Source organism: Malus domestica, chromosome 10 (genome assembly GCF_042453785.1).
Source record: "Malus domestica chromosome 10, GDT2T_hap1".
Lineage (NCBI taxonomy): Eukaryota > Viridiplantae > Streptophyta > Magnoliopsida > Rosales > Rosaceae > Malus > Malus domestica.
The window spans coordinates 29646406-29672998 of NC_091670.1; the positions used below are offsets into that span (position 1 = coordinate 29646406).

At 36.2% G+C, this 26593-nt stretch overlaps 1 protein-coding gene and 2 long non-coding RNA genes across 10 annotated transcripts; 1 reads left to right on the plus strand and 2 right to left on the minus strand.

Moving 5' to 3' along the window:
- Positions 1-14125: 14125 nt before the first annotated feature.
- Positions 14126-16227, plus strand: LOC139188977 (uncharacterized). Its single transcript, XR_011572434.1, has 2 exons — positions 14126-14255; positions 14353-16227. It is a non-coding gene; the product is annotated as an uncharacterized lncRNA (long non-coding RNA).
- An 816-nt stretch (positions 16228-17043) lies between these two features.
- Positions 17044-19579, minus strand: LOC139188976 (uncharacterized). Its single transcript, XR_011572433.1, has 2 exons — positions 19168-19579; positions 17044-17376 (listed from the first exon to the last, which is right to left on the minus strand). It is a non-coding gene; the product is annotated as an uncharacterized lncRNA (long non-coding RNA).
- Positions 19580-20949: 1370 nt separating this feature from the next.
- LOC103445616 (probable methyltransferase PMT3) lies at positions 20950-26103 on the minus strand. 8 transcript variants are annotated; one of them, XM_008384630.2, is made up of 8 exons: positions 25798-26103; positions 23990-24373; positions 23709-23873; positions 23410-23592; positions 22700-23294; positions 22343-22455; positions 22001-22221; positions 20950-21583 (listed from the first exon to the last, which is right to left on the minus strand). In XM_008384630.2, exons 2-8 carry the CDS (start codon positions 24230-24232, stop codon positions 21265-21267), a joined length of 1839 nt encoding a protein of 612 aa, XP_008382852.1. In that variant the 5' UTR covers positions 24233-24373; positions 25798-26103; the 3' UTR covers positions 20950-21264. The 8 variants fall into 8 exon arrangements, with proteins under 8 accessions (XP_008382852.1, XP_017190682.1, XP_008382853.1 ...); XM_017335193.3 differs by having other exon boundaries at positions 25751-26093; XM_008384631.4 differs by having other exon boundaries at positions 25524-26024.
- Positions 26104-26593: the final 490 nt, after the last annotated feature.

A 26593-nucleotide genomic window follows, 5' to 3' on the forward strand; every position in this document is an offset into this window, starting at 1 on the left:
TGAATTTCTTCGGGATGGTCTAAACCACCCCGTGAAGTTCTAATCAACACATTGTCGGCGTTCTAAAGATTACTCCAGATAAGGGAAAGGAAGAGAAGTCTTCTAGATAACATGAATGTCATTCACGCGATTATCATGTTAGGTAAAGTTAAAGAAATTTGAAAACAACAAAGGATCATTCTAAAGGCCATCTGTCAAAAATCAAGCTAAGGAAGTAGACATAGGAAGCCAAGTTTTGTATGCAAAGTCATTCTTTGCGGTCCAATGAGAGAATATGTGCATGTGTAGACAAACGAACAAGGGATAAAAAGCCAAATACAACTTTTGTTCCCCTTGGCCGACTCATGCTTGGTCTAATTCCACAAAAGGAAATTCCCCAATTCAACTTTTGATAAAGACAAATAAAAAGAAAGGACGACGTCTTTCGAATGACTTAAATGTGGTTATCATTTTGATCAAATATTGGGTCAAACTGACATATGCTACAAGACAAAAGAAAAGAAAGAAAATTTGTCAATCTCTAAATAAGTAGGTAAAAGATATTGCTTCTCGGCCGCATGAAGTTGGACTTGAAAGAGTTCAAGTTGTCCTAAGTTTACAGAGAAGGAAAAGTTTGCTGTCAAACTTCCCAAATTAATTGGGAAACTCATTCACATGGCAACCTTTATATTAACACCCAAAGACCTGGTAGACAAATCAAAACTACAAGAAGATTTTGGGAAAAGCATCACTTTGCACAAGTGTCAACAAGAAAGAACAAGCAAGTATGATCAAGTTACCATGAGCATGGCTATCATAAAGCCACTCACGTGACATTCAAATGGAAAAGGCATAATGCCTATTTCTTTTCTGATTAAGCATAGAAGGCAACACATAGATGGAAAAAAGAGGGCATCCAATGCATATTGACCAAACCAAGTCACATGACTCTCTACGGAAGAAAAAAAAAACATGGATGCCGAAAAGTGATAATTAGACACTAATGCATCAAGACTCGTTCAAATATGGCAAGCATGAAGAATGTGTTACTACAAATTTTAGAGTACAATTCTCACCTTTGGATCCATAAATCAACGCTTGTTTTCAATGAACTCAATGCTGCAAAATAGTTTGTCCAACAACCATGTCAAAAACCAAGTCAAACTGGTCCTAAAAGCTACTCATGCTAAACGAAAATTTAAATAAATTTAGACTACGAAAGCTACCAACATCAAACTGGGTTGTTCACAAAAAAAGGGTTTTTACAACCCAATGAAGCTCATTACCTGAAGGACACAACAATAACCAAATCGAAGAGAAGTGGTTGCCACTGACACCTGCACGAAATAATTAAACCAATCAATTGCAATTCAGAGCTTCAACCCACTCCGAATCAAATCCAGAACACAGAAAATGATAATGGGGTCACCTGCTGGTTATCTTCTCCTCCTTTTCGCTTTGAATTTTCAATCCACAAAAGGAGCACAAGCAAGGTGGTGAGAGCAAGAAAACGATGCAGCAGAAGAAAAAAAAAACTCGTGACTTGCATAAGAAGCCTCTGCGGTTTATGAGGAAAAGAGGATAAATTGGAGCAATTCAAAAGAGTTTGAACTCCACCAATCTTACCCATCTTCATTTGGAATTCAACGACTAACAAACCCAAAAGGAATTTCAAAAAAGACATTGCGAAATCAAGAAACGAATACTAGAGCAGGGAAGATTTCTGATTGGGTTTTTCTCACGTGGGACTTGGAGTCCCACTTTATGTCTTCAAGTCCTGAGCTACCTAAGGAAAAGACTGAACTGTACATCTCACGTGGGACTTGGAGTTCCATTCCACTTTATGCTACTTAAGGAAAAGACAAATTAAAGTCCTATTTCATAAAGCCTATTAGGCGATTACCGAAGGTCATATATAGGTTTTAAATAAATCCACTTTGCCAAGTCTAAACACAAGTCTACAAATCCAAATCAAATATTTCACGATATACGCCGATTTAATTCCGTTAAGGATACGTATGTAGTTTGATGTCAAATTTTAAACGCAACCATGAAGTCGGAACAAATCCTTGATTTATATAAACTAAATCCACTCCTGCTACTTTGACCAAGTAATTACAAATTCTACAAAAAGTAAAAGAGGAGTCTACAAAGCACAGTTCCTAGATTTCCATTTAATGGATGCTGCTCACACAACAAAGTTCCTAATTTTATAAGGAATGTTGCTCATATGAAGAATGAAGAAAAGATGAGATGGAGACAAACTAATAGGGGTCCCAAGACAAAGAAAAGCAAGGAAGAAAAAATGGGCAACCCCATCTCATCGACACCAAACATAAAAAATAGGGGGAGAAAAGAAGTGCAGCAAGACAAGTTAAAGCACTAAGTATTATAACACAACCAAGATGATTAAACCAAGAACAACCACACAAAATATGAACAATCAGAAGCTAACTTTATTAATCAATAAAGTCTTACAAAAGAACTCACAAAACTCTCACACAAAAGTTTTCTTGCCTTACAAGTCTCTTGAATTCACACACACACATTAACACTAAGGCTTACCTATAAATACACACACACACACACACACACTAGATAACCTAGCCACAAAACTAATCCTAAACTAAGTTAGAAATCCCAAAACTGACTGGAAACTTGCGTCCAAGTTTCCTATACAAAATACAACTCGGATTCCTATCTTAGTTAGGAATACAAACCTGATTTCATACCAATTCCAACAATCTCCACCTTGGTAAGAAATCCACATCAGAGACCTTCATCTTCTTCCATTGCTCCACCATTGTCAAGTTTTCAAACTTGTCAAACGTGCACCAAATCCAAGCAATGCTTGAACTTTGATACACCAACTATCTTCGTTAACATATCAGTAGGATTATCAGCCGTAGCAATCTTCTTGACTAGAATTTCACCTTCAGCTATAACCTCTCGAACAAAATGATATCTCACATTTATATGCTTGGTCCTTGCATGATGTACCTGATACTTTGCCAAGTAAATGGCACTTTGACTATCACAATACACATCCAACTTGTGTTGTTTTACACCCAAATCTTCTATCAAACCAAGTGTCCAAATAGCCTCCTTAATAGCCTCAGCCATTGCCATATATTCAGCTTCTGTTGTTGATAAAGCAACGGTTGGTTGTAGTATTGATCTCCAACATACAGGACTTTTCGCCATAGTAAATACATACCCTGTTGTAGACCTTCTTTTGTCTAAATCACTAGCAAAATCAGAATCCACATAACCAATTGAGAACTTATCAATTTCTCCATTATTCCTTTCAAAACAAATTCCTGTATTTCTTGTTCCATGAAGATATCTCAGTATCCATTTAGCAGCATCCCAATGCATTTTTCGAGGATTATACATAAACCTACTAACAATTCCAACTGCATGGGCAATATCGGCCGAGTATATACCATAGCGTATATCAACCCTCCAACCAAACTGTAGTACGGAACATCTTTCATCTTGGCTTTTTCTTCATCATTTTTAGGTCATAGTTGAGTGCTCAATTTAAAATGAAGAGCAAGAGGTGTACTCATAAGTTTGGTTTCCCCATTAATGCCAAACTTATGTAGCAGTTTTTCAAAGTATTGTTTCTGTGATAAATACATCAGTCATTCCTTCCTGTTTTGTGTGATCTTTATCCCCAAAATCTTCCTTGCTTTACCAAGATCTTTCATCTCAAACTCTTTCTGCATTTGAGCTTTAAGCTTTGTAACTTCGGTGATATCACTAGAGGCAATAAGCATATCATCCACATAAATCAATAAGTAGACATATGTACCTTCACTTAACTTCTTGTGATACACGCAATGATCGTAATGACTTCTAGTGTAGTCTTGATCCTTCATAAACTTATCAAACCTCAAATACCATTGCCTCGATGATTGCTTTAAACCATATAGTGACTTGTTGAGTTTGTAGACTAGACCCTATTTTCCTTTTTCTTCATACCCTTCAGGTTGCCTTATGTAAATCTCTTCAGACAAATTTCCATGTAGAAAAGCAATTTTTACGTCCAACTGAACTAACTCGAGATCAAATTGTGCCACTAGTGCAAGTAGAATTCAGATGGATGAGTGTTTCACTACATGAGAAAAGATTTCGTTATAATCTATTCCTTCCTTCTGAGCATAACCTTTAGTCACTAGTCTGGCTTTAAACCTCGCCGAACTTGCATCATCTATTCCATCCTTCTTTGCATATACCCAATTGCATCCAATAACCCTTCTTCCCTTAGGCAACTCCACCAATTCCCAGGTTTTATTCTTCTTGAGTGACAACATCTCGTCATCTATAGCTTCATGCCAATGCTTTGCTTCTCCACTACTCGTTGCTTCAGTAAAATTTGTAGAGATATCAACTTCGATTACTGGTAACGCGTATGCCATACATGCAACACAATCTTTGAATCTGGCAGGAAGCACAACCTTTTTTTTTCCTTTCCTCTTGGCAATGCACTCTTCTTGAGCTTGAACATAATCATTCATAACTTCTTCATCTTGTCTTTCTTCTTGGTTAACACAATCTTCTTCTTTAATGTGAACATCATCCTCAATACTTGTTTTTCCAAAATTATTGGATGATAGCTCCACCTCATGGACAACATTCCTTTCATCGCTAAGTTTCATATGAGTTTCATTGAACGTCACGTCTCTGCTCACTACTACCTTCTTGAATTCAATGCTCCACAATCTGAATCCCTTGACACCATTATTGAACCCTAAAAAGATAGCTTTCCTTGCTCTCGGATCCAGCTTGTTTTCTTTCATGTGGTAGTAAGCATCACACCCAAAAACCCTTAGTCTTTCATAGTCTTGAGCTATTTCTCCTGACCATAATTCCATTGGAGTTTTACCACTTAGAGCTACAGAAGGTAGACGATTCAAAATATGGCATGCATAATTTAATGCCTCTGCCTAAAATCTTTTATGCAATTTCGCTTGTGAAAGCATACATCTCACATTTTCCAACAATGTCTGATTCAACCATTCTGCAATACCATTTTGTTGTGGGGTTTCTCTAACACTAAAATGACTAGTAATACCTTCCCTTTTGCATATCTCGAAGAAATGATTAGAAGTATATTCCCTGCCATTATCATTTCTTAAGACTTTCAACTTCTTGCCAGTCTTCTTTTAAACCATAATTTTCCATTCCAATAAAATATTCAACACCTCATGTTTGTGCTTTATCATATAAACCCATGATCTTCGTGAGTAATCATCAATAAATGACACAAACCATCTCTTCCCTCCTAGAGATTCATTCTCTGCAGGTCCCCAAACATCCATGTATACATAATTCAATATCCTTTCAATTTGATGTATTGCAGTGCAAAATTTTCCCTTTGTTTGCTTGCCAAGAACCATGTTCTAAAAAACGCTAGGCGCTAGTCGGGTGGTGGGCTAGCGCCTAGCGCCTAGTCGGCTAAGCGGCCTAGGTGGATTTAGGTAAATTTCTTGTATATCTTGTAAATAAGTACATATTGACACTTACAAAAAATTATACTTGTATGAAATCTATGGATATGATAATAAAAGAATGATAAAATTCAAAAAAAGTATCCAACAAGTCCAAAATTTAAAAACACATTAAGCATATATGCCATATAACCATAGTGAGAAGTATTGTAGGATGACACATGTACAACAAGTTCACAATTTAAAATAACATAAAATGGAAAATAGGAGGAAATTAAGGAAATTAGTAATGTAAGATACTTATCTTTAGCATCTCGGAATTTAAGTTGGTACACAACACACCTATTCTATAAAATTAAAAAAATTTCAAGGTATAATTAGAACTTAGACTTTAAACAAATTTCAAAAAAAAAAAAAACCACCCAGCCACCTACAGCCACCCCGATTTTTCCAGCCGTTTTGCACAAAATCGCCTCGGTTCCAAGGTGCCTAGTGCCTAGGTGGCCGCCTAAGGCATTTTTTAGAACAGTGCCAAGAATATAGTGCTCACAGAACTCTATCTTTCCACTTTTAGCTCCCTTTAAAACCCCTTGTTTAATCAACCCTTGCAACGCTTTGTTTTTCACATGCTCCAACCTCATATGCCATATAGATGAATCACCTTGATCACCTTCTGCCACCATAGTCAATTGTTTTTCCACGATATTACCCTCCAACAAGTAAAGCAAACCTCTTCTAGGAGCCTTCATCATCACTAATGCCCCTCTAACTACCTTAAGTATATTATTCTCATAATACAATTTGCAACCTTGAGATTCAAGGGTGCCTAAAGAAATTAAATTCTTCTTGAGGTTTGGAACATATCTTACTCCTTGTAGTTCTCGAATTACACTATCATGATGATTAATCATAACGCTGCCAATAATTTGCGTTGAACATGGATTATCGTCACCCATATACACAGTTCCAATGAAGCTTTTGAAAGATGAGAACCAATGACGTTGTGAAGTCATATGATGAGTGCATCCAGTGTCAAACACCCATTGATTCACGTAGTCTATGCTTTCCGTTGCTGTTAGAGCACAAACAAAATCCTCATCATCAGCTTCAACAATGTTTGCCTCTGAATCTTCATGTCTCTTTTCCTTGTTTTTAGCCTTGATTTTAGGACAATCATTCTTCCAGTGTCCTTTCTCATGGAAAAAGGCGCACTCATCCTTATCCAAGAATTTTCTATTGCTTGAGTTACCTCTTGTACGAGACTTGCCTTTCTTCCTATTTGCAGACTTTCTTTCCTTTGATTTTCCTCTCACCATTAATGTTTCAGAATTGTTCCTCTCTTGTCTATCAAGATTTCAAACTTCATGATTCATCACAGCACTTGAGATCTCATCAAATTTAATAGTTTCTCTACCATAAATCCATGTCGTAACGAATGATTCATAGGATTTAGGCAAAGAATTCATCAAGATCAAAGATTTGTCTTCATCCTTGATCGTCTCTTCTAAGTTCAACAATTCAGCAATCATCTTGTTAAACTCTTCGAGATGATCAATCATCTTTGTTTCTTCCTTATACTGAAAATGATAAAGCTTACTCTTGAGGTAAAGTCTATTTTCTACACTCTTTTTCAAATACTTGGACTCCAGTGTATCCCATAATTCCTTGGCCAATGAAATATTCATTACACCATACTTTTGTGCCTTGCCAAGACAACTGAATCGTGGAACATGCATGCGCATTTAGCCGTTGCCATTCCTCCTTCATCGCCATAAACATATCTCCAAGCACAACAAGTAGTCCTTGTTGTATCAACATATCTTTAACTTCGCACTACCACATAGTGAAGTTATTGGTCCTGACGAACTTCTCGATCTCGAACCTAGCACTTTGCACCGAGGTTTTGGTTACCTCAATGCCCCCATCATCTCCACTCTTGTTGGAGTCTTCAGGTTTTGTCATTGTTTTGGCTTAATCACCAAACTAGGCTCTTGATACCACTTATTGGAACATAACCAAGATGATTAAACTAAGAACAACCACACAAAATATGAACAATCAGAAGCTAACTTTATTAATCAGTAAAGTCTTACAAAAGAACTCACAAAACTCTCACACAAAAGTTCTCATGCCTTACAAGTCTCTTGAATTCATACACACACCAACACTAAGGCTTACCTATATATATATACTAGATAACCTAGCCACAAAACTAATCCTAAACTAAGTTAGAAATCCCAAAACCAACTAGAAACTTGCGTCCAAGTTTCCTATACAAAATACAAACTCGGATTCCTATCTTAGTTAGGAATACAAACTTGATTTCATACCAATTCCAACACTAAGTTCCTTTAAAAAAATCAAGTGAATGTGACATGGCTTTCAAACATTAGTCATGATTATGACTAGTCATTTTTTTTTACTTGATGCAATACAGTTCTCTCAAATTAAATGGGAATACTATCCACATGGAACTTAGAGAGAAAAGAAAGAGAGTAGCTTTTCCATACTATTCATGTGGGCATTATCACTTTGGCAAACATTTGTGGCAAACAAGAGCTCACTACTTCATCGCGGAGGTACCGAATTCAAGCAGTTAAAATGAAAAAACATTGGAGACAACTTTGAACTACGGACTACAAACCATTTCAACTGTCGTGGACGCGAACCATCTCAAAACACAAAGTTCAATGAACTTATGCTTCATCAAATTTAATGGATCAAATTCCCAAGGTGGCCAATGACACGAGGCTACATCAAATACCAAAATGGCACGAAGCCACAATCAAACGGCACGAAGCCGCAACAAGACTCAAATGGCACGAAGCCACATCCTGCTCTAATGGCTCAAAGTTCTCGCTCACACGAGCTTAAACTGCATGAGGCACCAATAGCTCTAATGGCTCAAAGTCCTCGCCCGCACGAGCTAAAATTGCATAAGGCATCAAATGTTACTTGCGTGCATGAGCTAAAACTGCACAAGACATCAAACCCTAACAAATACAAAAAGAACTATGAGTGACTTGATCCCTCAACGAGGGTACGTAGGCAATCTAGGGCTTTGCCTAGGTGCAGTCACAAAATCAAATAAACACCCAAACCCCCAAGTTACGATTTATTCATATTGGAATCAAAGGGTATTCCTTTCCCAAAAGAAAGGTTGTAATTAATAGGTGCGTAGCCTAGAATGGGTCAAACTCAATTTAATAAATCCCTCTTTGAAAAATGAACGATGGTGAAATTGTGTCGAGTGAATTATTTGTTTCCATATTGTATACAATTTTTGCTCAACAAGAACGTAATGTTAAATTAATTAAAAAAATGTTAACATAAACAAAAAATACGCACATTATCAAATTACCATAGAAAATCGTAAAAACCTAAAATTTAGGGATTCTATTATAAGGACTCTCCCATTTGGAGGCAATATTCATTTAGGGACACAAAGATTCCCTTTAAGTTTTAAATGAGTACTCAAAGGTGGTGGGACTCTCGTTGAAAATGCTCTTAAGACACTAGTTTGTAGTGAAGAAAATGATGAATACGGTTCTACAAAGAAATACTAAATTTAATCTAGTGGTCATATGACTTCGAATGTGGGTAAATTTTTGGTATAGATGATTAGATCGTTAAAATACATTATATAATGTGCTTTGAAAAAGTTATCTTTAATATTAGAAAGCCAGCAATCAACTTTGGTGTCTCAAGGCTTCACCAAAAATTTCTAGAAAAAAAAAACCCCTAAAACAAAAAAAATCCAAAACTAACAAAAAATAACACAGCAAACACAACATGGGTAATTTTGTCAAAAAGAAAAAAGGGCAGTCATCAAATTAAAAAGTTAAAATAAAAAAAAATGAAATACAAAGAGCAGTTAACGCATTCAAACATGGTTAACCTCACTATGTTTGGATGAGGGAAATAAACTTGGAATTTGAATTAAAGACAGAATTTATAAATTGACATTCACCAATTCCCTTGTTTGGATTCATAAACATAGAAATTTAGAATTTCCGCATGGAAAAAAACTTGGAATTTGGGACCTCCAATTCCCAAGTTTAAATTTCATGTAAATAGGTGTCATTTTCCAATTTTTATGATTAAGAGTTTAAAAACAACAAATTCCGTATTCAATTTCATTGTTCTTTTAGGTTACCCAAATAAGAAAATTCACAAATTCTATAGAATAAAATTCCATGATTTAAATTTCTATCATTTTAAAATTTGTTAGTAATTTTAAATTTATTCATCTAAACATAATGTTACTTTGACGTGATGAAACCGTTTCACACACGAGGGGGGATTTGATACTGAACAGAAAACTGTATTAAAAAAATTACATAAAGCCGAGAAAAAAAAAAGTAGAACGTGGCATTCAAACCTCCACGTTGTGCAGAAAAAAACAAACTGGAGAAGATGGAGTTCAGAACGTGGAATAGACACAGTTATCGGAAGAGAGTTTACCTTTTTATTCCAAGTTTACAGTTATCGGAAGACAGTTTACCTTTTTAGTTTCTTTACTGCAAAATTTGCGATGGTTTTACGAGGTAGAACGAGGACGATGCAATTCAATCTCCATCCACCTTTTTACAGGTACGCCAAGTTTCTTCAATTTCCGAATTTTATCTCTACATTTTAGTCTAAAATATCAGACGATAATTCATGGGTATTATCGTAAACGTTCCGGAATCTATTGCTTAATTTATATTTTTCTTATGGAATGTAATGTGATTTTGTTCACATTTTATATAATTGATCGCTGGACATTTGAAGACGAACATGGAGGAAAAGTTGGATAATTATCCTCCTAAACTGAGCAGTTATAATTATAACACGTTGAAAAAAAAATGGAGCTCAAATTTGAAACTGCAATTGGTTTTATTCCTTTTCCACAAAAACTAAATCGTCTTCACTCTTAGGTATGTTACTTTGATGTTCGATTTATTTTTAATTTCCATTTTTATCATTAACTCCATATTTGATCAAATATATAGGCTGATTGGTGAATCCCCAGTGATCGATGCGTTTTCAATATATGAGTTGGTGGTTTTGTTCTTTTGGGTAACTTCGTTTAATTCTTTATTCCTCCTGTCCATGAAATTTAAATTAATTTAGTACAAATGTTCATTTTTGGTTTCTGGGAAATTAAAAGTTTGAACCTTTTCTATTTGTGTAATCAATTTTGAAGTTTGTTTCACAGGAAAAATATGGAAGAAGGAAGAGAAATAGCGGAAGAAGAGGGAACAAAAATAGTTTTGAGTCATCCTGTTCTGTATTAGGTAACATATTTTCATCCCTTTTTGTTTTTCCTTCTGTCCATGATTTGGACCTCAAGAGCGGAGCAGAAGAGGACTTGATCATGTTTTTTTTTTCATTTAGATGGTTGATCTATTCTCTTATTTGGCGCTCTGACTTTTTTATCTGCTTCTGTTTCCTAGCTGTATTTTTTTTATAGACAATTGGTGGACGATGTTTTGACGGGACGGCAGTCGTCAGGTAGGACGAAGATCTATGCTTTATTTTATGGGCATGCCCATTTTCTTAACATGTCTCTCACACTTCCATTCAGTATTTCCTATTTTTCAATTCACGCTCTTCTCTTTCTCACTCTTCGCCTGTAGAGCCGTCAGGTGTGTCGAAGTGGTTGGATGTGTTTGATGTGAAAGAACTGGCGTGCTTTGAGGGGCTACGTGAAGGGTATATTTCTATTTTCTTTTTCTTCCATGTTTTACTTATTTATTGGTGATCAAATGATACTTTGTTCTTCTTCCATTTTGGAAGAAAAATGTTACAATTGCTCTATTCTGTAATGGTTTTAAGGCTTTATAGATGTCCTTAATTGTTTATATCATGTTTAGTTTATCGTAATACTGTAATCTACGATCAAACCTATATATGTAGTATGAACGCTATATCATAGAAGGGATTTTTATTTTCTTACTTTGTATCCAGAGGAAACAAAGAAAAACCATGGGAAGACATCTACAGTCGGTCCAAGAATAATGATTATAGAATTTGGGTTCAACTTCTTATTTCCTTATATTCAGTTGGATTCCCTCTTCGTTGGGGTTGATTATAGAATTTGGGTTTGTTCATTTGGTGTTTCAAGTATTCGTAAGAGTGTTTGCTTATTTTTTAGGGTGATATCCTTATTGCTTTGCTCTTTACTTGGACCAAAATAAAGAAACAGACTTGAAACCCTTGCTTTCTGTAAGTTTTTTTAGGAAAGGGGAAAAGTACGGGTAGCACTACTTCTCCTTCTATTTGAATAGGAGTGAGGAGGCAAGAATGCATATACACTACAAAAAAAAAAAATGTCTAACACAATTCATTGGTGCCCTTTTCAATTTCATTGAGCACAGATATGAATTTGTGCTTTTATGTTTCATTGAGCACAAAATTATCTCGAATTGTTGAAGTAAACATGTTCTTTATCTGAATATGCTTTGTCTGTTGTTACTTCATGTTTCGATCAATTTTTCTTTGCATAAATAAGATGCCATGCAAGCAAGTAAAGCTTTCTGGGTTTATGTCTACTGAGTGCCAAACCATGAAAATGGTTGTCAGATTGAGGTTTAAGAGTTGCTTGGCTATTAATTAGTGTAAGATTCGGAGGAATGTAGTCTATCATACTCAAGAGTGCAGGTACGCATAATTTTATATGTAATTGATTCTTCTTCTCTAATAATCTTCCCCTATTTCCTTTTGTTCTGTATATAATGGATCGTCTTAAATTTACAGGTTCATGGTTCATTCAGGCTGCAAAGGATTTGATTACTTTCTTTTTAGGAATATGAATTGGAACAACTTCAAAATTCGGGTGTAATTATTTGTCTTATCAAGTAAATAACTGTATCTTATGATCTGTTTGTTTTTTTCATGCATGGGATTGTATTTTTGATTGGAAGGTTATAAAAATGAACACCATTTACAGTGCTCCAAAATACAATAGATATACATGTTTTGCACTAATAAAACAAGATTATTACTACTTTATGTATTCAATTTTATATTAAGGTACAATATCTATACCAAATAAAATAGGGTTGGCATATACACATTAAGAAAACAACCTCCATTTGCACTTTTAATAGAACAAGGCTCGGGTTTGATTGTAAAAACAAAAACAAAATTGTTACACTAATTTTTCTTAAGAATAAAAACATGATAAGGCGATCTACAAATAAAGAGATTGGAAACTAATGTAATAAACTTTCATCTTCTATAGAAAAATAGAAACAAGTTAAGCATGAGCAATTAAGAAAACACAATTCGCAAACACATAAAATTCAGCTATCAACGAATAAGAATGTTGATAGACAAATGAACACCTAATGCCTCCTAAAAAAGGCTGTTTTAATCCTCTCACACGCAAGTGTTGTTTCACTATTGCATGAAAACAACTTGCGCAATATATAATTAAAACCAAGTAGCACTGGTAATTAAAAAAATACCTCTTGCGCAACCTTGATGAAAGAGACCATGATTTAGTAATGGCATCATCATGTTACAAGTAGACTTGATGTTTTTGTATGTACATATTGTTCATCGTTTTGTTTTGGATCAATGAATCAAAACATACCATCATTTGATCATGATATATAGCTCGAAAAATGTGACATAAGCCGTACAATTAAACATTAATGTCATTTTCATTTACATAGTTATCAAACAAATTTCTCGCACCCTTAAAGATGTCGTCCGTTAATTGTTTTCAATTTGTTCAGTGAGCCATTTTGACAATTACAATGAAAAATAAATAAATCAAGACATATTTAGAGACGCGTAGCGCCCGTGATTGAAAATATGCCTCTCGCACGCACGCAAGTACGTGCAGAGAGGCTAGTGTCCAAATATGTGTCAAAAAAAAATGTCTCCGAATGCTAACCGTTACGGTCATACACGGCACTGGGTGAAACAACAAAGAAAATTCTAGATTGAAACTTCCTCTCAAGTCTCTAACCAGTCCACTACGCTAACGTGTTGGCGGACTCGTCATCTCACCATCATGGAAACCCCACGCGGCTTCGACAAATAAACATCAGAATAGTTAAGTCCGGGCAAAGAATTATTATCTAATCAAGTAAATATATGTGTGTTTGTGTGTTCCTAATCAAGGTTTAAAATATCGATGATATCGAAAATATCGATAATTCAAAAACACAAAAATTTTGATAGAAATATCGGGATATTATCAATATCGATAAAATTGAATAAAAACCACAGAAATTGTAAGAAAAACATGGAAATTTTTATTGAAACTTTGCAGGATATTTATTTAGTTAATTATCTATTAGTTTATCACAAAAAATTATAAGGAAATGCATTGCATGATGGATTTAACTGATTTAAGTTGATTATATAGCGAGCTGGCAAACATTGTTAGTATAGAAAATATGTAGTAATTAATGAAAGAAGTTTAAACACACCATAATCATTTATATATAATGAATTAGTACAATATTTTATATTTTATACATTGCATGGTAAGATACATGAGTGACTTAGTACCACATATAGTTCCTATCAAGGTCTAAAATATCGATGATATCGGAAATATCGGTAGTCCAAAAACACAAGAATTTCGATGCAAATATCGGGATAATATCGATATTTTAAACCTTGATCCTAATAACAAGGGTTGTTGTTGACTTAGTCAGCTTTAAGGGAATGTTGAGAGAGAAGATTTCCCCAATAAATGTATGAGAGTGGATGAATTCCATGAAGAACTAAGAACTGCTTTCTCTCTTTCCCTCTCCATCTTCTGATTAATGTCGGATCCATCATCAATACCAATACCAATTACTGCTTTCATCGTGGGTAAAGATCAATGTCCCTCCTCGTTACCTTTCTCATTTCTGCATTCACTACTTTTGTTTATAATTCATTTGTCAGTAATGAGTTCTGAATTGTGCAGCGATGATCGTGGTGATGATCGTTAGCGTAAGTATGGCAGTGTTCCGGGAATGTAACAAACTCGAAGAAAATAATCGAATTCAGAATGGCAACTTAGTGTAGATCTCAAGTCCAGACGTTCGGACACTCACAATGGACAACTTCCTATGGAAAGAGAAAAGCCCATCAGGTTCACTTCCCAACAGCTTCGGATTACTACTGATAACTTCACCAATCTATTGGGCCAATGAGGATTTGGTGCAGTTTATAAAGGAATATTCAGCAGTGGAACTCTTGTAGCGGTGATGGTTCTATATGGAAGTTCGGATACGAGAATCAAGGAACAATTTATGTCGGAAGTTAGTACAATCGGAAGAACCCATCACTTCAATCTGGTCTGTCTTTATGGTTTCTGCTATGAGGAACACCTCAGAGCACTTGTTTACGAGTACATGGGAAATGGATCGCTTGAAAAGTACTTATTTCATACCAACATGGTGGCGTTAGGATTTGAAAAGCTTCATGAGATTGCTGTGGGGACAACAAGAGGAATCACTTACTTGCACGAAGAATGCCAACAACGAATTATTCATTGTGACATAAAGCCAGAAAACATTCTTTTGGATGCAAACTTCTTTCCAAAAGTAGCTGATTTCGGTTTGGCCAAGTTGTGTAACAGGGAAAATACTCATATAACCCTGACAGGGGGAGAGGGACTCCGGGTTATTCTGCACCGAAAGTTTGGCTGAGGTTTCTGTTAAAGTCCCACATCGGTGGGTGCAAGAAAACCAATTAAATAGTATTACCCCACTCTAACTACCACCAAGGTTTTTTGTGGTAAAATCTCACACCTGAGGATTGTGCAGGTGGTTAAGTTGGGGACAATATCGGTGTCGTTAGTGTGGGGCAGGCCCGACGATCCAAAAATTCCAACATAGTATCAGAGCCCACAGATGCGGGCCCGTGCAAGCCAATGAGCTTGTCACCAAGTAGGAAACAAGTCTGAACTCTTAACAAAGAGACGATCGGTGAGTTCCATTGAAAACAAGTCGGCCCACCGCTGAGTTCCATTGAAAACAAGTCGGCCCAACGTGAGCCAACCTCTGAGTTTTAATTACCGATGTGGATCTCCACATGTGAACTACTAAATGAGGTTACACGTGAGAGGGAGTGTTAAAGTCACATTGGTGGGTGCAAGAAAACCAAAGGGGTTTAAATAGTATTACCCCACTCTAACTAACATCGAGGCCTTTTGTGGTAAAATCTCACACCTGAGGATTGTGCAGGTGGTTAAATTGGGGATAATATCGGTGTCGTTAGAGTGGGGCAAGCCCAGCGATCCAAAAATTCCAACAGTTTCCTATAACACACAAATGTGATGTGTATAGCTTTGGAATGCTATTGTTTGAGATCATAGGAAGGAGAAGGAATCTCGACATCAATACTGAATATAGCCAAGATTGGTTCCCTAGGTGGGTATGGAAGAAGTTTGAACCCGATGAGTTAGGAGAGTTGATGGCAGTTTGTGGAATAGAGGAGAAAGATAAAGAGAGGGCAGAGGGAATGGTAAAGGTAGCTCTGTGGTGTGTACAGTACATGCCCGAGGCAAGGCCTTTGATGAGTGTCATGGTTAAAATGTTGGAAGGTGCAGTTTAGATTCCTACGCCTTCAACTAACCCTTTTCGGCACTTGATGCCCGACACTCCATACCCTACTGCACCTATCTATGATACTTCAAATCCAACAGACAGTACCACCAGTGATTTTAACTCGGTTCCTTCTCAAACTGTGATTGTGTAAATCCTAAATTAGATTTTATTCTAGTTATTATTTCTTATATGAACTTGTACTCCTTGAGGATGAAGGATTTATTTTCTCTCTTATTACTATAAATAAAGGTATCATGAATGAGGGAATAACACACATATTCCCCTATGATCCTACAAACACATCTTTCTCTACAATCTCTCCTTGCTGCCGACCATTTCCCTTTAGTCAGATAAAATAGACTACAACAAATATGGTTTTTTAGCCAAAATGGTCTTTAAGATTGGCATAACTCATCACTTTGATTCCTCAAATTTGAAATCGATATAGTGGTTTCTAACTTTGTCCATCCTCAATCATTTAGTCTTTCCGTAAAAAATAATTATTAAATAAGGACCAAAATGACAAAAATATTCTCAATTTAATAAACAATTGGCCAAAATGATTTGACAAAAGTTAAGAGTATTTTAGTCATTTTATCCTTATTTAATATATTTTTCACGAAATAATCAAAATGATTGATGGTGAACAAACTCAATGACCACTTCTATTGATTTCAAATCTCAATGATCAAAGTAAGGAGTTATGACAATCTTAGGCACCATCTTAGCTAAAAAGTCTATATATATATATTTATCGTGAAGACTTTTCTCATATTGCATATGTAGTTTTCATTATAATGACAAGGGGTTGGTTATTTACCAATGAGGAAAAATTTTAAAATATTATAGAACTAAAATTTTAAGTGATTTGCCATATCAACCTTCTAAAATCATTAATTTGTTATCTTATCCTAACTTCGTTAAGTTTTTCACTCAAAATAAGTCATGACTTATGTTCAGGGCTATTTTAGGTGATTTGTACTAGAAATTTTAATCAGGTGAAAGTGAATACCATGCTTGGTTCACGTGTTCTAATAAGAGTTTTACCACCTGCAAAAGTAAGATTTAAAGCAAGAGAACATGATAATTGTAGTATAAACGGCTCATGACACACCCTGATCCGGAATGTCCACTAGGACTCCGAATCGAGTTGTGCTGGTCAACACCTGAAAGGTGACGAAGCCATAAAGTATAGTGATGTGGAAATGTGAATAAATTTAAACCTAATAATTTCTAAAGACAAGAGTGCGCTGTGAGCGAGAATGAACTCATTTCACACTCGAAGTCAGAGCATAAATATAGTACAGTAGTGGGTAAGGATCATGCCCTCAGAGGTAGCCACCTATACTGAGATTCACCAAGAATCCTCGTCGATACGAACTTTTAGCATCTAAAACCTGGAGGAGCGAAAAACAAGAGTGAGTGGGCAAAAACAAAACGTTTGAAAACTATTTATCTTTATGAACATAATAACCCCTTTCCGTAAAACCCGTATAGTTTCTAGAAAATAATAATACATACGTATATAGAAATCATGCTCGAAAGTAGTGAAAACCAAGTATATGCTATGTCAAGTATCTCAACAATGAAATAAGTAAGCCAGGTGAAATAAATCAATATAAAATTATATGTCAGCCGAAGTCACCTAATGTGACATGTACAACTGAGCCTATAGCTCATCTACCAATTCCTGCACACAAGTCGGAACCACCTAATGTGGTATGTACGATAGGCTATGTGTAAATAGATACGCTTAAGTGCTACAATCACGTAAAGACTCTGCAAAGTATCGCAACTCACCTACAAGTCGGAAGCACCTAATGTGGTATGTACGACAAGCTGGCACCTACCTTGGATCCAAGGTGAGCATGTGGTGCGGGAGGTGAACGATCACGTGAAGGCTAAGCCCTAGCCTCGGGGGGAGCACTAACACCGGGGTGCAGGATAATGAGTACTAAATGCATCTAAACAAAACCATACCCATTGCAATCACTATCATCAATATATACTCACCTGAAACTTACCTGGGCATCCGCTGCGTCATGCAATAATATGTGTATCTATACTAACGCATATGCTAAAATGTAATGCAATTGACATGGTATTTGAAAAAAAAACCGTAAATCCATTTAAAACAATTTCTGGAAAATGTAAAGCATATATACATGTGTGTGTGTATATATATATATATATACCCATTGCAATCACTATCATCAATATATACTCACCTGAAACTTACTTGGGCATCCGCTGTGTCATGCAATAAGATGTGTATCTATACTAACGCATATGCTAAAATGTAATGCAATTTCTGGAACATGTAAAGCATATATATATATATATAGAAAACCAAAAAAACCCACTCATAGAACATGACGTTGGGTCGAACCCGCCTCGCGGCTTCGAAAATCCTTGCAATGTGTTTCACCTAGAAACAAAACCATTATGTACTTATGTATAACGTGCTAAAGTATAAACGAGTTTTCTAGATTTTATTGCGTGTTTTTCCCTTAACTTTAGGAGCTCATTTCAAGCTCAATTTTCAACCAAATTCAACGATTCAAAAGCCAACTAGAAGTTAGAAATGTGGGAAACATGTTCGTACTAGTTTGAAATCAAATAATGGCCGGAGTTGACCGGGAAAATGGTCTGAAAGTGGCCAAATGGCCACGGGTCCAAGTTTTCCAGAATCTAGGAAATTTCGTCCCAAATTTCAGAGCTAATTTCTAGCTCAATTCTCAATCAAATTTGATGATTGAGCCATATTAAAGCTAGAAATGTAGAGAACAAGTCCATACCAAATTGAAGCCGAGTTTATGTCGGAGTTGGCCAAAAAAATGGCCTAAAGATGGCCAACTGGTCATGACCAAAATTTCCATAATCTAAAAAGATTTCAACCCAACTTTGAAGGCTAATTTCTAGTTCACTACTTAACCAAACTCGATGATTCAAAAACTAACTTGAAGCTAGAAATGTAGTGAATACCAGTTTCGAGGGCCAACCATCACCGAGATGGCCGGAAAATCCTCTCAAAGGGCTAAATAGTCACGGTCCAAGCTTCCAAAATTTCTAGGGAAGTCCTCCCTTCGTCCCCGCATCTTCTAAACCCTATCCAAAACACGTCTAAGCCCTGAGATCGTTCACTAGAAATGAAAAAGAATAAGGGAGAGAGAGATCCTAATGCCTACCTTGGTCGGGTTTCATTGAAGTCGCCGGAATCTCAACTTTTAAAACTGAATTCCTTTTGAGCTCCAAGGCACAGTTCTCATAACCCAAACTTGGGGTTAAGTTCATAAAGGTGAGATGATTGTAGCATGGTGCTGTAATGGTCTGGGTCTCGTATGTACGGAAGTTGTCATGTGTGGTGGTGTCTCGGTGGTGACTAACCCAGAGAGAGATAGTGAGTTTGAAATGAGAGGTGAGGGCAGTGAGAGTTAAAAGAGAGGGAAAGATCCAGGGGATAGGGAACTCGGGAAAATGGGGGAGAATGGGTTGATGCGGTAGTTCCTGGCCTGTATTTTTGGCCTCTCTGTTTACAGAGAAGAAGATAAGGAGGCAGAGAGAGATGAGAGGGTTCTCGAATGAGAGACCACGGGAGGGAAAAGACAGAGGGCACCAGAAATAGGGTGGTGCCACGCGTCAGTCATGTAGTGGTTCAAATGGGAGAAATATCTCTATTTGTGAACTTACCAACACACCATTACATTTCGAATTCCATAATATTCCTGTTTTTGCTCCAAATTCAATTCCACTTGTGTCTACGCTTTCGTATAATCGAATACTACACAAATATGATAAAAGAATGAGTCATATGTCTCTCTAATCAATGGTCAACGAAAGTCAAAATCTTTGCCTCAAGGGCATTTTCGTAAAATCACTAACTTAAAGTTTATCAAACTTAAAATTAGAGACGGATTGTCACAGCTCAAACAATATCGTTCTCCATAAAGATTTATATGAATTATTCATATTTAAAACCAATTTTTAGCTAACTATTCAACACAAGACTTAGTAAAGATTTGAAATTGTGAATTAAAATAATAAGAAACTGAAAATAAAATAACTAGAGTTGGTTTTTGTAAAGAACTCGGCGGCAAAGGGAAAAGGAAATAATTTTTGGAAAAATCAAATGTAAAAGGCATTAGAGTTTAGTCGTCGCCATTAACAGTCCTATACAGTTCTCTCAGTTACTTATGAATTTACCACATACAAGCTTTGAAGGTTAGGTTTTCCTAATGCATATTCTCCTCGTGAAGTTCAAGCAAGAACTTATATCTAACATGTAATCCGTCTGTGATATTCATATCAAATATAAATATACAAAACTCAAATACGCTTTGCAAAAACCTTTTGAAAAAACCATGCAACCCTTAAGAGCATGATATTCGCTTTAAGTGAAATACAATTATCAATTGCAAGAAGCCTTCCTCAATTTTAGGGGGAATGTTCCAACAAAAATTGCATTAAAGTATTTGTCTAAATATCCTAATGGTAGCTAAGCATTGGGACATAATAATTTAAACGCGGTGATTAATAATTCAAAGCAAGCATGCATAATTTTATAAGTAAATTGATAAGAGACTACATATTCATGTCAAAACTTATGATGTCCTAGCAAAAAAAATTAGTTACGCATAATCATAATACAATATATATATATATATATTCATTAGAGTTGAGTAAAAGAAAATCACCCTTGTAGTTTGTAGTTTGCAATTCACCAGAGTTTCGCCAAGTCGTGTAGTGGAACCCTAGTGGCTGGTTGGCGCTTATAAACAGCACCTTATTCCTAATCCTGCCTAAATAAGGCCATCCAGAAAACTAGGAAACAAAATAACAAAATGATAACCTTAAATTACAATCCTAATCCAATATGCCCAATCCTCTGCAAGCTCCAAGAATGGCCTAACTCCAAAAAACGTCATCTTCAATTAAATTAAAGAGCAGGATGAAATTTGAACTCAAGTGCATAGAGAAAAACACTCGTATACTTTTCCGTTAGTATCATATATATTGCTAAAGATTACAGATTCAATCCTCTCATAGGCAGATGGGCTATGCCTCTATTTTTCTCCAATCAATAGCAGAAAGTGATTATCTTACAATTTCCCAATGAATTATAAATAGAATGTAAACATATTTTGTGACCTTTCTGTATCAATTAGAGGAACAAAGAAAATTGGAAAAGCTGAGGAAAACAAAAAAGTAACCTGAGCAAATGCAACAAAATTATAAATAAAACCAGTAGTATCTTCAGCCCTGTGAAATGCCGGGATCATATTGCGCTAATCTACATTTCTAAAGCTCTCGCTCGTATGCCAAATCTTTTTCTGGATAACAAACAGCACATCATCATCCTGCTCGGTGCCTCCCTCTGCATCAGCGGTAGCCACTGCTTCCCAGTGTAACGCCTTCATATATTTGTTTATGAACTCCACCACCTTTCGGTTATCACGCACAATGATGAAACCTTGGGGCCTCAGGATGCGATCCATCTCAATTAACAAATCAACACTGCTACATCCTTTCCTTTCAATATCGGAGAAGAGGGTCCAAGCATGAAGTAGATCATAAGTTCGTGGGTAGGTCGAGTAGGCTTCACACCTGTCACAAGTTGCACCACACAAATATATCAATATTTGATCAATGTTACAATGGCAAAGAAAATTGGTATCATGTTTATACATCATGCACTTATGCCTAATGCAATCCAACGAAAGGTTCTCTCGTTCCTAAGATTGAAAGTAAGCCTGAGATCTTGCCTAGTAATATTTCAAGAGTAACAACAAATCTATACATGGCAGCATAACTATGTAGGTGGGAATTTCTCATTCTAAAAACCAACTACCTCAACGGTTCAAGGTTCTACAAGTTTCTAATTGAAATTTTTCATGGGCTAGTTCGCCTTACCAGCAGTGAGTAGTACCATCCTCATCGTCATCTTTCTGTTTGTCCCAATCATACAGGGAGTGAATATCAAAAACAAAAGGCATATTAACTCATAAAGATTGTCCAACGTACCAATTATGTACTGAGCCTATCAGTCCTCTGTCGTATATTATTTTTAGTGTGTTAGGTCCGTCTTCGGGCACCACATTCATAACCCAAACATCTTTGTTCTTCAAAGCCCCTGCAAATGAACCCAAGTTTGCCTTCATGTCCATCACATTCCTTATTGTGTCGGAATTAATCTTTGGGCTCAAAAGATTCCAGTAATTTTCAACTCTTTGTTGCCAAACTTCCTGCAACACATCAATACTGTCATACACCAAGTATTTGTATGTTGGTAATGTTGGTAATTTATATATGTGAATATTACCATGGCAGAGTAGGTAAAAAAGATGTAGGTTTTTTGAGAATTACCATGTCTTTTTCAAATATGTCACTGGAATAGCCGAAATCACCAAGACGGGGTGGAAGCGTAGTCAATCGAGCAGGCCAAGGAGCCAAACCACTTCCTCTTGCTCTATGGTTTTCTGAAAAGAACACACCAACAAAATGTAAATGCTTTCTCAACTCTGCTATTTAAACAACTAGATACTGCAAAAGTATCAGCAACCTATAGTTCCGGGTGAGTCCATTTTCTACATTAGTATTTCTCAAATAACAATGTAATAGACCAAAAAAGGTTCTGGCTTGTTACTTCGAGACTTCTCAAGACAACTAACAAAGCACAGAAATTATAGAAATCGTTTAGAAAATGGAGGAAATAGGACTCACGCTCAGAGTATGGTGTGATGCAAGCCTCCATTTTCACGTTGTAGACAGCATCTGGATCATCATCTGATCTGCAAAGGGGTGGTTGAGTACCAGGCGGTCTTTCCATGTAACAATCATTAGTCAGCGGCTTGACCCAAATAACAGTTTGGTTCTTTTTAGCAGCAATTTTCCAGCACATCCGTTCCACAAGGGCACTCATAGCTTTCCAAATTCTAAGATCTTCTTCATCCTGTGCGTAGGCTTCAGGAGATGAGTAGGCAAAATAACCTCCAGGTCTAAGTACTCTATCTAACTCAAGGAGAAGTATCCCATCCCTTTGAAGCCAATCAATCCTACAGCGAGAACAATGAGCCAGTTCGAAAGATCTACTAGGGTAAGGGAGTCTCTTGGTCCCTAAAACACCAAGATATGCAGGAATTCCTCTCTCCAATGCAAACTGGATCTGATTTTGATGAACATCATTAGGTGCCAAGGACATTGAGATAATATCAGAAGACAGCAGGTATCCTCCAAAACTAGCAACACCACAACCAACATCAAGGACTGTTCGGAGCCTTCCTCCATTATTTAAAATGTTCTCAGGAAAGTTGAGCATCTGCCAATCCAAATAAAAAATAGTCAGTGTTTTATCATGAAAGAAAATATTACAGATTTACTAAATTTCTACTCACTAATTCAATTTTTTACCCTGTGAAGGGCCACTGTCTTACATTAGCCATTGATGCGATGTACTTGTCAGCTCCATAATGGAAGTGAGTACCTCCTCCAGGAAATCCAATCTTTTCACCTTTGACAACCATCCACTTTTGGTCAGACTTCTCAGTCGCAAGGTGGGTATGAGGTATATTTGCTTTCCATACCTCATCTCGGCTTTTAGGCCACTTGATTGGGATCTATTTACATAAAAACAGCAGGAAAGCTTTTCAGACTATATTATTCAAGTGAAACTTCTAATACAAACTTTCCTCGTTCAATTCCATTTGATGTAAAGACTTAAGCAGGATCTCACCTTATATCCGGGAGGAGGTGGAATCAAACAGTTATATCGCCTTTCAGGCACTGGGCAGTGTCTCTCGTAGTGCTCCGTCACAGACAGATCCAATTTCAATCTTGTTTCGTAGATAAGGTTTCTGTCTAAGCAAGGAATCAGTTCTGAATGTCTATCATCACAGACCTTCATCATTGAAAACATACTTATATTAGTCTAAAAATATATATAACTCAGATAAATAACTCATAAGTACACTATGAAGTGAAACGACATAGTAAATATTAGCGAAGGCAACTCACCGGTATGCTCTTCAATATAACGCCATCCTCTTCATCTTCACCAAGTTTGGGAGGTGAATCGCCAACATCTTCATCCACACCCAAGTAAGTAGAACCAAATTTTCTAATCTTACTGCCATACTCGAGAGCGGAGGAACCATTTTTCTTAGAATAAAAATATAGGAGACCACAAATGATTACCAAAACAAGAACTGAGGTGACCAAACGTTTCTTTTGGCTCCCGTCAGCCCTCCCCCGAGACATTGTTGGAAACCAACAAGAAAATCACCCTTCTACTTCAACTTCAACATGCAGAGTTCAAAATCAAGCTACAAGATGCCAGCTCCAGTTTCACTCCAAAAGGAAGATCAGTCGATGTCTCACTTCAGAAACAGCTTCAATCACCTAAACAACATTAAACTGGTTAGTTCCTTTGATTACAGATACAACGCCAGTACATAAAGAAAATGATCCGCGATACTACGAATTCAAAAATTGAAAATTAACATATAAGATTAAGACATTCAACTCATCACTTCAAGTAATCCAGATGAAGTTTCTCTATGACTCCACTGTATTTTCTTATGAAAAGGAAGAGAACCCCATAACTCGATTTAGTAAAATCGCAAAGATTCACAATGAATCATATCCTAATCCAATCCATATTATACGAAAAAGAAGAAGATATTAACTTGTGACTTGAGATAATACCTAATGTCATTAATTAAAACAGAAAAGGAAAACCAGAAACTAACGGCTAAAAGGTAGTGTTAGATACTCACAAACCGACACCAACCAAACCAAAGCAAGTGAAACAAGTACAAAAAGCTACCAAAATTGAATCCCAGCAATCAAAAAACGAATTCAAGTCTGACCCAGTTCCTTCAAAGAGGAACAAATCTGGAAAAAAAAAAGTACCGCTACCTGATTTGTCTGCACAGATTAAGGGTGTATTCAATTGAGAAATTGAGAGATTTATAAATCCATGGATTTTTACGGAGTTCAATTGATTTGTAGAGATTCCATATAAAATTTTAATTCAATTACCTCAAAATCTCAAAATCTCATGGAGAGAGGTAAAATTTATGGGTGCTTAAAATACACTACGAAATCTCTCCAATTCCCTTTAATTCCTCAACTTTCTCAAATCCTTTAAAATCAATTTCTAATTGAATACATCTGGAATGTTATAAACTTCTTTAAAATCTTAATTGAAATCTTAATTGAATACACCCAGATTTCTAAGGATTTGAATAAACTATTTTAAAATTCTAATTGAATACACCTTGAATTTCAGAGAATCACTTAAAATCCTGATTGAATACCCTAAATTCATTAAAAGAATTAAAATCCCTCTAAATCCCAATTGAATACATCCCCTAAATAGCTTAAATAAATGGCATATAAAAACGAATGATACCAATAGAAAGCATAAGAATGAAGAGGAAGGAGGATAAAATCGGAAACAAGAAATCCAAAAAATAAGATGCAAGGCATTAGCAGACGAAAAAGCACCGACAGTTGACAGTTGCCATATACAGAATAAATGTGAGACCTTCAACTTTAATAAACAAGAATAGACAGAGATTGATACGACCCAGCTCGTGAAATCGCAAAAAGCGTCGGCAACGTTAATTCCCAAAGCTGAAAACGTCCGATTTGAAATTGCCCAGATGAAATTTTTTAGAAAAACAGTAAAAAAATCTTTATTGGAGAGACTCGAAATTGCAGATGGGCCATAAACAGAGTAAGTGAGATTGGAGAGTGGGGATGGATCGGAACCGTTAGATGGCGTCCGTTGTTGGATGAGGATTGAGCAGAGGACGTACCTTGTTGCGATGGATTTTTCTCAGAGGAGAGAGAGAGAGATGGGGTCCTTAATTCTTGTGAGGGAGGAGTGAGAATATTGAAAAAGAATGTGTGATGTGAGAATTTGACTCAGAGAGAGAGAGAGAGAGAGAGAGAGAGAGAGAGATCTATTCGAGTAATAAACAAAGAGTGAGATCTACAGAGGAGAGAGAGAGAGACGGCGACGGTGAGAAAACACGACAGATACAGGTGGTCGTTTGGAGAGACGAGTGAGTGAATACGCGGCATTTACACGTCACATGGGAGATTTTGGCGCGTGAAAGTGAAAAGTCCTTTGCTTTTTTCACTATTTTTTACAAAGCATTGGTGGCAAGTGGGATAGGAAGTGTCCAGTTCTTTTTTTTTTTTTTTTAATTTAGCTTATTTACGCTAAGATAAGTGATGAATTCAATCTTATAATGATCTATCAATAATGTGGTCTAAATTTACCTTTGGTGAGAATCGAACCTAAAACCTCTCACTTACAAATAAAGTCAAGTGCCAAAGTCTTAATTGTGTGAGGCTGACTGTGTAAATCTACACATTCACCAGGTCTTTATGAACATTTTACATATTAAATTAATTTGGATTAGTATAAAGGTAAGTATTATTGTTTAAAGTTTTCACACTAAATATTATAGATTGAAAATTGGTCCATTCATATAGGTTAATACATATTATGTCTTCTCTCCATGGATGGTGTCATAGTGACTGGTTTGGAGATATTGGTTAGAATCACACCAAGACAAGTATGTAGGTGTTCAATAGAAAGTGAGT

What these genes read in the sequence shown, in the direction of transcription:
- LOC103445616 (XM_008384630.2), bottom strand. Translation starts at nt 24,232, where the DNA reads ATGTCTCGGGGGAGGGCTGACGGGAGCCAAAAGAAACGTTTGGTCACC. An exon ending in TTATATTGAAGAGCATACCG is followed by an intron (nt 23,874 to 23,989) that starts GTGAGTTGCCTT and finishes TCAATGATGAAG; the next exon opens with GTCTGTGATGATAGACATTC. An exon ending in CATCACACCATACTCTGAGC is followed by an intron (nt 22,456 to 22,699) that starts GTGAGTCCTATT and finishes TGTTCTTTTCAG; the next exon opens with AAAACCATAGAGCAAGAGGA.